This window comes from Diospyros lotus, chromosome 2, assembly GCF_014633365.1.
Source record: "Diospyros lotus cultivar Yz01 chromosome 2, ASM1463336v1, whole genome shotgun sequence".
NCBI lineage: Eukaryota > Viridiplantae > Streptophyta > Magnoliopsida > Ericales > Ebenaceae > Diospyros > Diospyros lotus.
Window position 1 is genome coordinate 20357523 of NC_068339.1, and position 16315 is coordinate 20373837.

General features: G+C 33.2%; 1 protein-coding gene across 1 annotated transcript in view; it reads right to left on the reverse strand.

The window, feature by feature from the left end:
• LOC127794604 (monothiol glutaredoxin-S17) overlaps positions 1-14654 on the reverse strand; it is a 30135-nt gene extending 15481 nt beyond the window's left edge. The window contains exon 1 of the mRNA XM_052325855.1: positions 14324-14654. Within this exon, the coding sequence (XP_052181815.1) occupies positions 14324-14500 (177 nt within the window). The 5' untranslated portion in view covers positions 14501-14654. The remainder of the gene's footprint in view (positions 1-14323) is intronic.
• Between the last annotated feature and the right edge of the window lie 1661 nt (positions 14655-16315).

The following is a 16315-nucleotide window of genomic DNA, read 5'->3' on the forward strand; positions in this document are numbered from 1 at the left end:
ATAGATAAAATATTTTTCAAAAGTTTAAGGACCAAACCTAATTGTCTTGATTGCCTAGCCTAGTTGTTTATCTCTCGCTATACAATTTCCTCATATACAAGATCTCTCATTTTCAAATACATAATATATTTCTCATGTATTCTTCTCCCCCATACAATTATTTGCAACTCAAAAATACAATCTCACTCTCATAGATATAATCTCTCATCTCATAAAATCTTATTTTTCTCCCCCTTTTTGTCATAATAAAAAAAAAAAAAAAAGTGTTAGTGGAGAGAATAAAGATGTAAACAATGTAATCCGTGAGAGAAACTGACCAAGCATAATCCATATAAAAATATGATGGGTGATGAACAAAAGGCACTGAAAATCTAGCTATTGCATTAAGTACTAGAAATAGTTCGTTATAACCATCATGAAAAAAAAAAAGTACTACATGAGATAAAATATGAAAGAATTTTGAAATTATGATGCAGTAAAAGCTATTTGAAAATAGTATTTTTCATCAAAATATTTTCGCATTTAGCACATATTTATCATTCATATATAGGAGGACACATTTAGACATTTTGAAATAGATAGATAACGCACCAATGGTCAAAATTGTTCTCGACTATTCAAAAAAGGTTTATTATCCCTAATTCCCTTCGAATAAAGTCAAATCTTTCTTGCGGCAAGGGTTTTGTAAAAATGTCTGCTAATTGTAATTCTGTTGGGACAAACTCAAAAGATATTTCTTGATTTTGGACATGGTCTCTAAGGAAATTGATGTCTAACCTCTATATGCTTTGTTCTCATATGCAACATTGGATTCTTAGAGAGGTTAATTGCAAAGAACTTGAGCACAACAATTACTGGCAGCTATATATTCAGCTTCAACTGTGGATAATGCTACCGAATTTTGCTTCTTAGAAAACTATGAAACCAACTTGTTCCCTAACAATTGACAAGTTCCAGAAGTGCTCTCTGATCTACCTTGCAACCGGCAAAGTTCGCATCAGAAATATCCAATCAAATCGAAATTATTCCCATTTGGATACCATAATCCAACATCTTGCGTTCCAATTAAATATTAGAAAATTCTTTTAACGATCAATACATGCGATTCTTTGGGATTCGTTTGAAATCTAGTACGTAGACATACACTAAACATGATATCAAGCTTACTTGTCGTTAGGTAAAGTAATGACCCTATCATACTCTTATAGAATTTTTGATCCACACTTGTCCCTTGATCATCTTTATCTAATTTTGTGGATGTACTCATAGACTTTAGCATTTTCCATCCCAAATTTCTTTTATGTATTTTGCTTGATAAACAAATATTCCTTCTTTTGTTTGTCTTACTTAGAGGCCTAGAAAATATGTGAGTTCTCCCACGAGACTCATCTTAAATTCACTTTTCATTAAATTTGCAAAATCTTTACAAAGCTTTTCACTTGTTCCTCGAAATACTATATCATTTACATATACTTGAATTATTAATATATTGGATTCTTCATGTCTTATGAATAGAGTTGTGTCAACTTTTCCTCTTGAAAAACCTTTCTCAATAAGAAATTTACTTAATCTTTCATACCAAGATCTAGGAGCTTGTTTGAGACCATATAAAGCTTTTCTTAGTTTATAAACATGGTCCTCTATGAGAATCCTCAAAACCAGGAGGTTATCCCACATGAACCTCTTCATTTATGTAGTCTTTTAAGAATAAACTCTTCGCATCCATTTGATATAACATGAAATTCATGTGAGAGGCAAAAGATAAAAGCATCCTGATTGCTTCTAACCTAGCTACGACGACATATGATTCTTCAAAATCGATACCTTCCTCTTAGTAGTATCCTTTGACTACAAGCCTTGTCTTGTTTCTTACTATATTTCCATTTTCATCTAATTTATTCTTGAAAACCCACTTGGTTCCTATTATAGATTTGTCTTTGGGTCTAGGAACTAATTCTCATACTTCATTCCTCTTGAATTGATCTAATTCTTCTTGCATAGCCTTAATCCAAAATTCATCTTCTAATGCTTGATCTATGCAAGTTGGCTCAATTTTAGATATGAAGGCTACATTGTTGCAATATTAATGCAAGAATGTCTTAGTCCTCACACGTTGACTTGGTTCTCCAATTATTTGATCTATTGAATGATCTTGCACAAATTTATAGCTTTTGGGTAGCTTACCTAAATCATCCTCGTCTAATGATTTCTCTTGATTTTGTGATTGAGAACTTGATGGTTCATTTCTAGATTCTTCTTGAATATTTAGTGTCTCAATCTCCTTGGACGGATCTATTGATGTCTCCTCTTCAACTTCGATTCTTATTTTTGTCTTAGGAGACTCACTGAATTTTACATGTATGGATTCTTCCAATGTATTTGTTCTAATATTATATATTCTATAAGCCTTACTAGTATTTGAGTATCCAAGGAATATGTTTTAGTCACTTTTAGCCTCAAATTTTCCCACGTTGTCCTTTGTGTTCAAGATATAGCATTTAAATCCAAAGGCTCTAAAATAGTATACAATGGGCTTTTTATCTCAAATGGTGTTTTCTTGATACATTGCCTTAAATTAAACCTATTTAGAATATAGCAAGCAGTATTGACCGCTTCGATTGAAAAATAGGTAGGTAATCTATTCTCCAAAAGCATGATTCTAGCCATCTCTTGAAGAGTCATATATTTCCTTTCAACAACACCATTTTGTTGTAGGGTTCTAGGTGTGGAGAATTGATGAAGAATCTCGTGCTCTTCTCAATATTCCCACCATGATCACTTCTTAGAGAGATAGTTTTATCATCTTGCTCTCTTTGAATTCTCTTAGCTTTCTTGACAAAACTTTGAAAAACTTCATCCTTTGAAGACAAAAGCATAACCCAAGTAATCCTAGAGAAATTATCTACTACAACATATACATAATATTTTCCATCCAAACTTCTAGTTTGTGTGGGTCCAAATAAATCCAAGTGTAAAAGTTGTAGAGGCTTATTGGTTAATATTTCATTCTTAGATTTAAGCTCTAGTTTGTTTACTTTGATAGTAAGCATCACAAAAAAATTCTTCACTAATTTTCATCTTAGGAAGCCCAACAAGTAGATCGAAATTTTCTTGATTAGGTTTGAATTTGCATGACCTAATACATCTTTTATGCCACAAAAAGAATATCCTCATTCTTTACTATTAGGCATTATCTCCAGAATGTGACAAACCTTCCTTCTTTGGGAGTGAGATCTATAGATCTCTCCCACTAGTCATGTGCTATGAGCATCCACTATCTATATATCATTTGTTTCCCATTGTGGTCCTCACGCATATCTACATATTTGATAAGATCGCGTTTTAGGTCTGGACACTCATTTATAGACGTGTCCCTTGAATTTTACCTCATTTGGATCAAATAATTTAATTATTCTTGATGCATTTGAATGAGCTATAGCATTTAAAGTTTCGTGATCTAGAGATCTCATTGTTTGGACTACACTTTTGGGTATCCACATTTGCACTTCACTATTTCTCTTAGGTTAAGGTCTCCATCTAGGTTGTTTCCATTCTCTTAGGTGTTTTGTGCCTTGGTCCTGGGTCTTGAATTTTTCTTTTAGATCAATGTGGCTAAGGTTCTTTCAATAACATTATTTTCTACTAATAATTTATTATTTTGAGTTTTTAGGGATTTGTTTTCTTCTTGATGTTTAATTTGATCATCTATTTTATTTTCATTTTATTTCTTTGATTCTAGTGATTTTTCTATTAGACTCTTTATTTCATCTTTTAATTTATCGTTCTGTGTTTTTAAGAGTTTTCTTGGTGTTTTTTAATTCTTTCTTAGTAGATTGGTATTTTTCTATACAATTGTTTATATGCTTCTTCGAGTTCTTCAAGCTCCATGTTATCTTCCTCTTCTTCATCTTCTTCTATAGCCATAAAGGACATACGTATCTTCTCTTCTTTTACTTTTAGGGTTAAGGTTTTCTCATCTTTCTTACCCTTCATATCTTCATTCATTTTATTTAAAAGTAGTTCATGAGTTAATAGAGTTCCTATGAGTTCTTCTATTTTTAACTCCTTAAGGTTTCTTGCTTGAGATACTGCAATCACTAGAGGCTATCAATCTAGGGATAACGACCTAAGTATCTTCTTAACTTGCTTTTCTTCAGAAATTGTTTTTCCTAGCATTTTAAGATTGTTTATAATCTTTTAAAATCTTCCATTCATTTCACTAATGTTTTCATTTTGGCGTAATTTAAACTCCTCATATTGGGACATTAGCAAATTAAACCTAATATCTTTCACTTGGTCCGTTCCTTCATAAACTACTTCTAAGTTTCTCCAAATTTCATGAGATGTGGAGCAAGCAGAAAGTTTTTCATATTCGCTTGGAAGTATTGAACAAAAAATTATGCATTTTACTTTATGATCCATTTGATATTTTTTAATATCTTCTTCGGTCCATTTTTCTTCTTTAATTGAAGTTGTAACAAAACCATTTTTAACAATTTTTTACAAATAATAATTTATTGAAAATAAATATGACTCCATCCTCATTTTTCAATAGACAAAATTTGTGCCATCAAAGAATGGTGGCCTAAACAGTGAACGTCTTTCGACTATGGCTTGGTTAGTAAATGAGACCGTCTAGATCTTCTTCTAAGTTGAAGTATAAACTAAGGATTCAACTATTTTAGAAGTCTGCTTTGATACCAATTGTTGGTCCCTTAGGATATGGCCACTCAAGAGGAAGGTCAAATTGAGTGTTTAAAATTTTTTTCAATTTTAATAAATATTCTCAATTAATGATTTTATTTGAGAATATATATTTGATAAATATAATAAATTATATTTGAGATTAATAATAAATACAAGCCACAAGAATAAATAAAATGAGACACAAGACAATTTATAATGATTTTGTGTCTCCACACATACCAACTCCACTCTCCCAAGGTCTAACCACCCTTGAGATTCCACTAAACCAATTTCACCAAAGTTTTCACACTAACTTACCTTGAAAACTAGATACACACCTAGATTATAACGGGTTCTAGACAACCACTACACCAAAGTTTCCACCATAACTTACCTTGAAAACTAGATTCACTTAGATTTTAATGGTTCTAGGAAACCTATACAATACTCAATGATAATTTAAATGTTTACAAATAATTTGTCCACACTTGGACACAAATAAGAAATTAAGCACAAAATATACAAGACAATAATATTTAAATAAATAAACGGTGACCTCGATTTGAATGGAGAAGATCGGATTCGACTTTGCGATCACTTTTTCTCCTCTTGCCTTGTGACTCTTCGATGGATGTGTAATAATGCTTTGAGAACCTCGGATTGTTTGAATGTTAGCTTGAGAACGTTTGGGATCTTTTAGATACTTTGGATATGCAATATGTGCAAAGAATTATCTTAAAAATGAGTTTGGGGGTATTTATAGGCGTTTGGAGCACTATTTCAAACGGTGATTTTTCTAACCATTAGGCCAAGGATCGACCTTTGCTTGAATTTGCAACGGTCAAAAATTTGACCGTTGGGCCGAGGGTCGACCTTTGCTACATGGAGGGTCGACCTTTGCTCAAAAAGTCAACTTTCAAAAGCCTGAGAGTCGACTTTCCTGTAGCACACTATAGCAAATAGTAAATCACTGTAGTGAAGGGTCGACCTTCAAAAATCAAAGGGTCAGCTTTCACACTATAGCAAAAGGTCGACCTTCTGAAATCAAAGGGTCAGCTTTCACACTGTAGCAAACAGTAAATCACTGTAACAATGATTAAAAAATTATTTTATGCATTATAAAATTACTTGAAAAATAATTTTTATGGAAAATAATTTTTTTGGTAATACATATACTATAAAAAAATATTTTATAAATTAATCAAAAATAATTCGATACTACAATTAGTATATTTATTCAAAATAACATTTTTATAAATCATCAAAACTTAATTAGAAATTAAATAGAGCAAGTTGGCACAACAATAAATACATGGGAATTTATTTAATTACCACTCAAAATAGCCCTCTTGATGATTTTACAGAGAATTAACAAGCAAAAAAGAAAATTTATAGAACTGCAATAAATTGCATACAACAATTTGAAATGGGCCAAAATGACGTTCAAATTGAATGTGTATGATAGCCAAGTAAAGAATAAAAGAACGTGGATCCAAGGAGATCAAAACTCAGAAACCAGGAAAATAAGCAATAGTCCAAACTAATCCATCATGTAGCCAAAAACACCCAAAGTTAAATCTCTGATAATTTTCAACACAAAACCAAGCCACTAAGCATTCTACTTTACTAATGCATCAAATCTATGGTATCTCCAGTTCTGCTGTACTGTTTAAAAAAAATAACTAATGAAGAGTAGCAACAAATTCAGTAGTTTATTTTCCTTTGTAAGTGTGAATAAATTTGGAAGTGTCAACAAATTCGGAAATTAAAGCTTGTGCAACTCAAGCATAGAAAATCTGTACGACACTGGAAAATGTATAACTTCAACAAAATGTGAAGTTTCAAACCAACATCAGTTCCCAAAAGTAAATAAGTTGGGAAGTTCAACATCTTGTGCGAATCTTAACAGAAACAGAATAGATGTTTGTTTAGTGACAAATTAAACAAACAGACAGAGGGGACAGCTAAACATTGGCCATGCTAACGAAAATGAAACTAATACACAACTAGACAATTCAACAACTTATCACCTTACAGAGACCTTGTAACACCCCGCTCTTTACTTGGATGCTATTTGTCACCCAATTTTCTGTGGTATTTTTTTAATAAATAACTAATTTTATTTAACACAACAATACATTCCCCGCTTAAACCCCAAACATCCACATTGGGTTAAGTTCATCATCTGAACTTTCGCAGGCGACACCCTTAATTTTATTCCAATTAAGGGAAATGAATTATTTAACTTACAAAAGCATAGGATTGGACCTCAAAATTTAACCGAAAATAAGAATTAATCTATTTATCTTCAGTAATGACCCTTTTGAAATTTTTTATTTCCAAAACGCATAACATTTCAATTTACATATTAATATCCTTTGTTATAATTTATGTTATATCTATATATATACACACACATATATAGCATACATATGGTAAGGCCACCCTAGGGCTGTGTGCCTTTAAGTGTGGTGGCATTTGCTACCCTTTATTCCTCACACTGGGAGCACATAGCTCCGGGCTTCAGTCTTTTTTCTGCCCGACGGACGTCCCTCAGTTGCTCAACCAATGGTTACCCCTTGGGTAGTAGAAATCTGTTTTTTTACTTTTGAACACCTCATCCCAAGCTTGACACTTTCCAATGTTTCCATACAAAATTTAACTCTTGTTATATTTAAGCCCCAAATATTCCATTCAAGTTTTCCATTGTACCGAATAAAAATCAATCAAAATAAACATTACATCAAGCCTCACTATCTTACTACACATTCAAAAACTGTAAAACCATTCTAGTCACAGACACTGGATGGCCCCTTCCTAGCTGTATTTATGTTAATATCACAAAATAAGGTCCAAATAAAGGGCCAAAACATGTATATATGTATGTGTGTGGGTGTGTGCATATATGTACGTATAGCTATAAGAATAGCTTGTTTATAAATGAAGGTGAGCATTTAATGCTTGATGGACAAAATTGATGATTTTAAATGAAAAGAGAGAAAAAATAGGCAATGATTGCCTATTTCAGAACATTGATATGTCTAGTAAGAAAATAGGAGAGGGAGAGCATGGCTAAAGCATGCTTGCACAAAATCCAAAGGAGTGAGAAAAAATGAGAAAAGGGAAATTTTTAATTGATGAAAATGCCCTCAATTCCTTAGTAGTATAAAAAGGGCCTTAAAGAGCCATTCTTCTACTTTTAGCAAAAGAGAAGTGAGGGTTGACAGTGGACATGAGCAAGGAAGAAATGAAGAAGAAGAAAGAGAGAGAAAATAACAGAAGAAGAATCCGAAGCTAGTGTGTTTGTTCTTCAATTCTAACCATTGTTTTATTTAAAGTAAGGGCTATGAGCAATTTCTTTACAAGCATTATTTTGACATCATAAACAGATTGCACATGATTATTTTGAATATCTTGTATAGAAATGTTGAAAATAACCATGCATGTGCTAGTTTGATATTCTTGGAAATAATGTATGTCGAATCTAGGACCGATTTCCTCACAAGAATACTCACTCTCTCACACCCAACCCTCACCCGATAGGAATAGAAACAAAGTAATGAAAAACAGAACAAATCAATGCAGTAACAGAAAGTAAAAGGAGTCAAGAACTTATCCTAATTCAGGCATGAAAATGCCCTACATCCAGATTGCCGAAGCCTTTAGGAAATCCACTAGAAAGCGATCGAGATAACAACACTCCCTCTCTCTTACACCTAGCTATGAATCAATAGCTTTATCTCTAGAGAATACAAGGACCAAGCCTTTGCTCTCTCTCAATTCTCCAGAACCCGTCCAAAATAGAAAACAAATTAATGAATGCTGAGATCTATACCTCCAGAGAACCTATCCGCCTCTATTTATAAGATATAGAGGCAGTTACAACTTAAGGACTTAAATGTAAATATGATGGAATAAAAGGCCTATTGGAAATAACTTTAAGCTAGTTATTTCCATTATATTTTAAACACAAAATATAAACATTTAATTATTTCCCAACTATGTACAAAACCCTTCACCGAGACTTAACAGCTAGACTAATACAAATTTTAACAATGTAAGTGTTGAAGTTGCAATCTATGAAAGCTTGAATTTTGGGTTGATGAAATGGTATTCATGTCAAATGTGTTCATACATGATGTTTAAGTAGGGTGATACTTGCCACCCCTTATTCCTCACGCGAGGAGCAAAGTGCCCCAAGCTTCACTGCTTCCATCATGGCTGAGGGTGGATTCAGCCATGTGGCCAAAGGTTGCGCTCCAGTCTATTTTCTTTCTGAGGAACGTCCCTCGATTTGGCACTAAGGGTCTCTCCCCCGGTTGCCCAACCGATGGTTACCCCTCGAGTAGCACAAATCTATTCTTGTACTTCTAAACATCTCATCCCAAGCTTGACAATTTCCAATGTTTCCACAAAAAAATTCTCTCTTGTAATATTTAAGCCCCAAATATTCCTTTCAAGTTTTCCATTGTACCAAATAAAATCTGTCAAAATAAACATTACATCCAGCCTCACTATCTTACCACACATTCAAAAACTATATAGCCATTCTAGTCACACCCACTAGATGGCCTATTCCTAACTATTTCTCTGCTAATTCACAAAATAAGCTTCAACCTTGCAACATCATTACAAAAATCAATGTAATCACATTTTTCTCAGTGAGTTTCTCCTTTCCTTTGGAATGTCCTGCTTGCGCATCTACATATGTATACATTTATACAAAAATATATTTGGAGGTGAGCTATACATTTAGCAATTATCATATTAATATATAAACACATTTGACATGGATAGCATTTCATTAACTCAGAATGGAACAAAGTTTTCATATCTTGCAATTTCAACACATTATTTCCAAGAATATCAAACTAGCAAATGCATGGTTATTTTCAACATTTATATACAAGATATTCAGAATAATCATGCGCAAGTGTAATCTATTTATTATGCCAAAATAATCCTTGTAAAGAAATTACTTATACCCCTTCCCTTAAATAAAACAATGGTTAGAATCAAAGAAGAAAAAGTTGGCTTCAGCTTCTCCTTCTTCTCTTATTTTCTTTCTTTTCTTCCTCTTTCTTCTTCTACTTTTCTTCCTTGCTCATGGCCACTGCAAATCCCCACTTCTCTTCTGCTAAAAAGTAGAAAAATGGGTCTCTAAGGCCCCTTCTATACTACTAAGGAATTGAGGGCATTTTCATCATTTAGAAATTTCTCATTTTTTGATCTCCTTCAGATTATGTGCAAGCATGCTTCGCCCATGCTCTCCCTCTCCTCTTTTCTTGCAAGAAATATCATGTCCTAAAATAAGCCATCAATGCCTATCTTTCTCTCTTCATTTAAAACCATAATTTCATCCACTAAGCATTAAATGCTCTCCTTCCCTTACACTCGAGCTATTCTCATAGCTATATATACACATATATATATGCACACAACAACATATATATCCATATTTTGGCCTTTATATCATCTTCACTGTTGTTCTTTGCATTATGCTGTATTTTTCCCTGAAAATCATGCCCACAGCACGTTTTTCCGAAACCCATATAGTTATATGTCTACAGACTCATTCCGACATGAGGAATCTGAATATGACATTTATTTTCCAGATTCCTTTAATCTCTTAGTGCAATACCAAACTTCATAAATTCAAGCCCACAGTAGCCAACTGTGACTTCCAGCAGTGGATCTTACTGCCCTGTTGGATTTCTATTCCTAATAATTCCCATCCATTTAATAATTGGCCCAGTCTTCCATCTTGTCTTAGAAAAGTATTTACGTCTCCAACAGTTCAAGCAGTACACAGAATCACGAATTTTCTTGAAATTAATTTCCACGAATTTCATAGCGTGGCTCATTAACTTTATTCCTTTAGAATTTCCACAATTTGACCATCTCCTTTACTACAAGTAAATAGCTTTCCAAGCTTTAATGGGAAAGATTTTTTAAATCTCTATATTCAAAGTTTCAACTGCAACACCACGGGTCCTCACCCAAAAGTGCTAGCTAAAGGTAACTTATGGGCTCATAGGACTAAATAATATACCCAATACCTCCCTAGTAGTAGTAAACTACCAACGTGAGATTGAGTTGTAATAAACTCCCCTCTAATACCTAGCGTCCTCGCCAAGCCATAAGTCCCATATCGATCAATCTGACCCAAGTCAAATTTAGAACACTTTCCTAGCCTGCACCCACACAATAGTGGTCCCAGGCTAGCTCTGATACCATTTGTAACACCATAGGTCCCCACCTAAACCCTAAACCCACCTCCCCAATAGACTACCAAGTGGGATTTGATGGGGCTTAATTTTATATATATTTTTATCTAATTTCCGTCTTAACTTTCTACTATTTTTCCTACTTAAAGTGTGAGTTTATATAGATTTTACATAATCTGAATTTCTTTTGTAGGAATCAAGCAAAGGAAATAAATTCAAAGAATTAGGCTCTAAAGAAGGGGAAGAGGAGATCAAGGTGGAAATTAAAATAATTCAAAGAAAAGGAGGAAATTGGAGCTGAAGATAAAGATAAGGAAGAAATCAAATTAGAAGGTGGAGATTAAAATATTATCAAATTGGATGAGGATTAGGGTGGCAGAGGAGAATTAAAGGAATACAAAAAGGGAGGAGGAGGCAGCCAAATATTATAAGGAGGGAAGGAGATTCTCGTGGAAAGGAGGTGGAACAGAACACAGAAGAACGGAGAAGCAAACGCAGAAGCTGCAGCAGCCGCTTGGAGCACACAGCCACCGCAAGCAGCAGCCACATGGTGCAGCATGCAGCCATGGCCCATGCAGGCATATGCAGAGCAGATCAGCTTTACCCAGATCTGTTCCAGATCTGGGCAGGGAGCTTCTTCTTCTTCATTTAGTTTTTATTTTAACTATGTCTAGCTAAATTCTTTTTTTTTTGGTAAGTGAGAGATTCTTTTTTTCTAGATAAATTCTTTTAGCTAGGGTTTAGATGGATTTTAATTTTGGGATTATGTTATTATTTGATTAATTCAATTCAAAACCCTATTATTATTTGTACGATAAATTTATATTGTTGTGCTTAATTCTTTAAAAGAATTGGCCACCTTTTAATGATTTGATATTTTATGCACAACTAACTAAAGTATTGCTATAAATTAGATCTCTAGGCAATATAAATCACATGCTAGACTATAATATCGAAAGATAATTAGCTCATGTGTGGAAATCGAGGAAGCTTAGTGAGTCAAATCCCATTCCAAGATTAGAGATTTCCAAATAACTTAATGCTTATTTTTTCTTTTGACATCCGCTTAGAAATTTGACTGTAGAATTGAATTAATAAATGATTAATAGGACTTGAGAAAGCTTATTAATTAATTTAGGGAAATCCACCATCACATGCAAATAATTTTAAAATACTTTAAGGTATTTTTGGTTTTGAATTGGATAGAATAGATAATTATATAACCTAGATTAAATGAAATCTAAACCCTAGTTGCATTTATTTATTAATTTTTCCCAAGGAATAATTTAGTTTTGCATTAATCTTTTCTTCATAGTTTTTTTTTTTCATCCAATTAATTAATTTAAAATTGGTTTGGTATTGTGATCTAGTCTCTATAGGATTGACATTCCTTTCATAACTATATGCATAATTGACTAAAGTATGCTTGCCTGAATTAATTGTGCATAAACCACACATCAGGATCAGATCGTGACACAAAATTATTCTAATAAGATCATAACAATAAATATGTTCTCAATTATATTATAAGTCTTTAATCAGCCCTTGCTTTGCATATATCTTCACATTGAACTTGCCAGCTTGAGGGAATGTGACCAGCACATCCAACCTTCAACCAAGCTGTCTGTGTAAACTGCATAGAAAATAATTCTTCCAAGTGACGCCAATCATTACACAGCCTTGGTAAAGTGCTTCCATAGTTAATGCATAAAGAATCATATCATTTTTTGTTTTCAAGAGAGATTTTACCCAAAACATATTCCGTTATGCTTGCAATCATTAAACCAGGCTATAGTGGTCTATGAAATTTCAAAAATGTCGTTCCATGTGATACTACACACACCAGTACATAAAAGGAAAGTTATTTCTCCAACTTCAAGAGTCAATTTATTTACATTGAAATATTCTCCTAAAACATTTCATTTTTTTTGGCTGGTTGGCTTACACAGCATACACTAACATATTACACAGAAAATTGATGAAAAACAATTCATTGATCTAACTTTGGTATATTACCCTCCAAGAAAGGTGAGCATCGCTGTAAAAACAACCCAGCCATCCAACCCCCGCACAAACACAGAGGAAACATATGGGATAAAGTCTCATTCACTGACCACACATAAGTTGAATTTTGGTTGTTATGCAGGCTGAATTCATAATGAAGTCAATGATACAGTCACTGGTGCACTTTCAACTTCGTATAATGGTTTTTCTGTCAAACTACAGGCACTAGGTATCATGTTTCAATCGGTGTTTAATGGTATAATTCAATCAAACACCATAATTAAATTAAAGCTTCTTCATAACTTGAAACGTTTTGGATATTGGCCAAACAACAGAAATGAGAAGAAATATCTAACTTTCCACTTAAACCTTTTTGGAATGATAAAACCTTTTTATGTAAAATCTTTTATTGAGGTACACATAGATGCACAGGTGAAAAGTTTTTAATCAAAGCAAATGGAGCACATGAAAAGCAAATGCAAAAAGGATCTGGAAACTTTTCTAGGTCACCCTTTTCTTGCTTTTCCTTCTTGTATTCAAACATATCCCATCTTCTATGTCCTAGGGGTGAGGAAAACTAGTTATTACCCCATAAAAAAATTCATGATATAACTTGAAACTAAAATTTTCCTGTTGTTGCCTCCAATGATTGCAGAAACTAATTGTTCCCACTAGAATGAAGTAGCATCAGCAGCATCCCATACTTTTATTGCTGGTACTGCTCAATTTCACAGCTCGAGCGTGGACGCTTTGGATTGTTCTTCTTCATCTTCTCTGTCATTTGTTTGCAGGCAGTAAAAGTTTCTGCTGGTGATCAGAAACTAAGGGAAGCCAGTGAATTACCAACTAGTAACACTAACTTATTCTTGGAGAATTACTGTCAAGAACTCCAATCCTAGGTAAATTCAAAAAACATTTCAAAGAATTGGAAAAAACAAAAAAAACAGGAACAAGGTGCCCCTCGGCATATAGATGTTTCTAAATAGTGGCCTTCTACAATGGAATGCCTTCATTTGGACATGAACTCAGAGAAAAGCCTCAATCAAACTATTGTTGATACTGTAACTACTAAATCACTACTTGATGGTCTCATAAAATCCCATTTATTTTAGAAACCATCCATCCCTTATTAATCCATACAATTTTAAACAGCTATCTGTGCCCATCAGTTCTAAGAATAACAGCCGATCCTGACCAGACTGTTCCCACGTCAGCAAGGTACCTTCCTCATCTAACAACTAGACAGAGTTAGAAAACTACTTACAACTCTGAAAAAACCTAGGACTTACAAACCCCACACGACAAAAAAAATTCACTCCAACCACAATCAAAAACACAGATGCTCAACATTTCGACATAAATATAGCCACAAAAAGAGCGAGAGAGAGATAGAGGAGGGGGGGTACTTGTAAGAAGAGGGCGTGAGGGAAATCGGTGGAGAGCTTGGAGAAGACTTGGTCCATCTGCTTGGAAGCTTCGCACCACGAGGCCCAGAAGTGCAGGATCGCCGGCCCACCGCCGCCGATCAGGCCGTCCAGCTCGGTTTTTGACTGCACAACCTTCACAGAGCCACCGCCCGCCATTTTCGATCCCCAAATAACCAGAGCGAGCGAAGCCAAAGAGAGTTTCGACAATAGAGAGAGAGAGAGAGAGTTGATAGATATGAAGAAATCTATATATAGATGCGGCTCTGCCTTGCTCTGCTCTGCCCTTCGTTTGGATTCGCAGAAGCGCTTTTCGGAAATGGCTGGCGAATGAATTGAATTCATCATTCATCGCTGACCGTTCGATTTTGTAATCCCCTTTCTGGATGCACGACACGTATCCCACTGGAACTGTGCTTATTGTAAACCGAAGAAAAGGGATAGAGATGGGGGGACGGGTATTAGAGAATGTGTATATATTATTTAGTAAAATTTTAAAATTATTATAGACATCAGCTCCTGTTTTTATGGGGGCAATTTCATAAGTAATCTAAAACTTAATAGTATTTTTATAAGGTAATTTATAAAATACTAATTTTTTGTTTTATTTTAATTTTTTATTATAAAAATATATCTTTAAACTATAAAAAATATATTTTAATTAAAAATATAATTATAACCTAATACATATATTTTATGGATTTATACATAAAATATGTTTAGGGTGGAAGCCACCAAATTAACAATGTTGGCCGCTGCTAGAATCGTTACCCACATAAATATATAGTTATAAAATAGGTATATTATTGGAAAATTAAACATTCCTTATAAAATTGAAATATAGTTAAGAGTTTGATATTTTTTGGTAACTTACCCATTTTTATAAAATAATTATACGTTTTTGTCAATTCAATTTATTCAATTAAATCTAAACTTAATTTTGTATATAAATTAAATTAAAAATCAATAAAAAAAAATTCTGTATATCAAAATTGAATCCAATTTGATGGCACCATAATTTGTGCTCATTAGCTCTCAATTTGTGCTCATTAGGAGCTGGGCTGGCCGGAGATTATAGGCCCCAAGTTAAATTGTTTATAGCCCTCTACGATCATATTTAAAAACAAAATTAATATAAATAAATAAAATATTATATAAAATTCATAATATTTCACTTTAAATTTATTTTTTTAGTAGTTTTAGATGAAAAATTAATAATTAAACAATTATAATTAATTTATTTCAATATATGTTTTTCAATAGACATAATCGTCAATCCATTAGTGTAGATTCACTAATAAGAGAGAGAGATCACAAATATTGAAATATAAACACAAAATTAATTAGTAATTTAAAGGTTAATAAAAAAAATTAAAATACATAACTGATAAATCACATAACGGGATGACGAGGATGAAAATTGAATCACTAAAGATAATGCATAATTATGAAATCAATTGGATTGAGGACCTATACCTATGCAAATCGATGGCAGATGCACTGATAATGGATGGATAAAAAATTGAGAAATAGTGGAACTTAGGAAAACGATAAAGTCGCGACAACTGTCAAATGCATGGAAATAGTTGTGATATAATTATATAAAAGAGAGATTGAGATTAATTAAAAATGCATGGAATAGTTGTAAAGGGATGGGTGCTACTACCAGACGCATAGGAATTAAATTGATTATTAATAAATGAATGTGAGAAATTGAGATTAATTAAAAATTATATTGATACTCATGGGATTAATTATTAATAAAAGAAATGTAAGAGATTGAGATTAATTAAAAATTTACAATGGTTTAAAATAGGCATGGCCTGTAACGTCTCTTTTATTTTTAAATTTATTATTTTTAATTAATTTTATTTTGTTAATTAATTTAAAATTTAAAAATTAAAATGGGCATGGGGCCTGCTGGCTGTAAATGGGCATGGGCCCTAGGCAGCTGCCTAGGCAACATATGCCGAG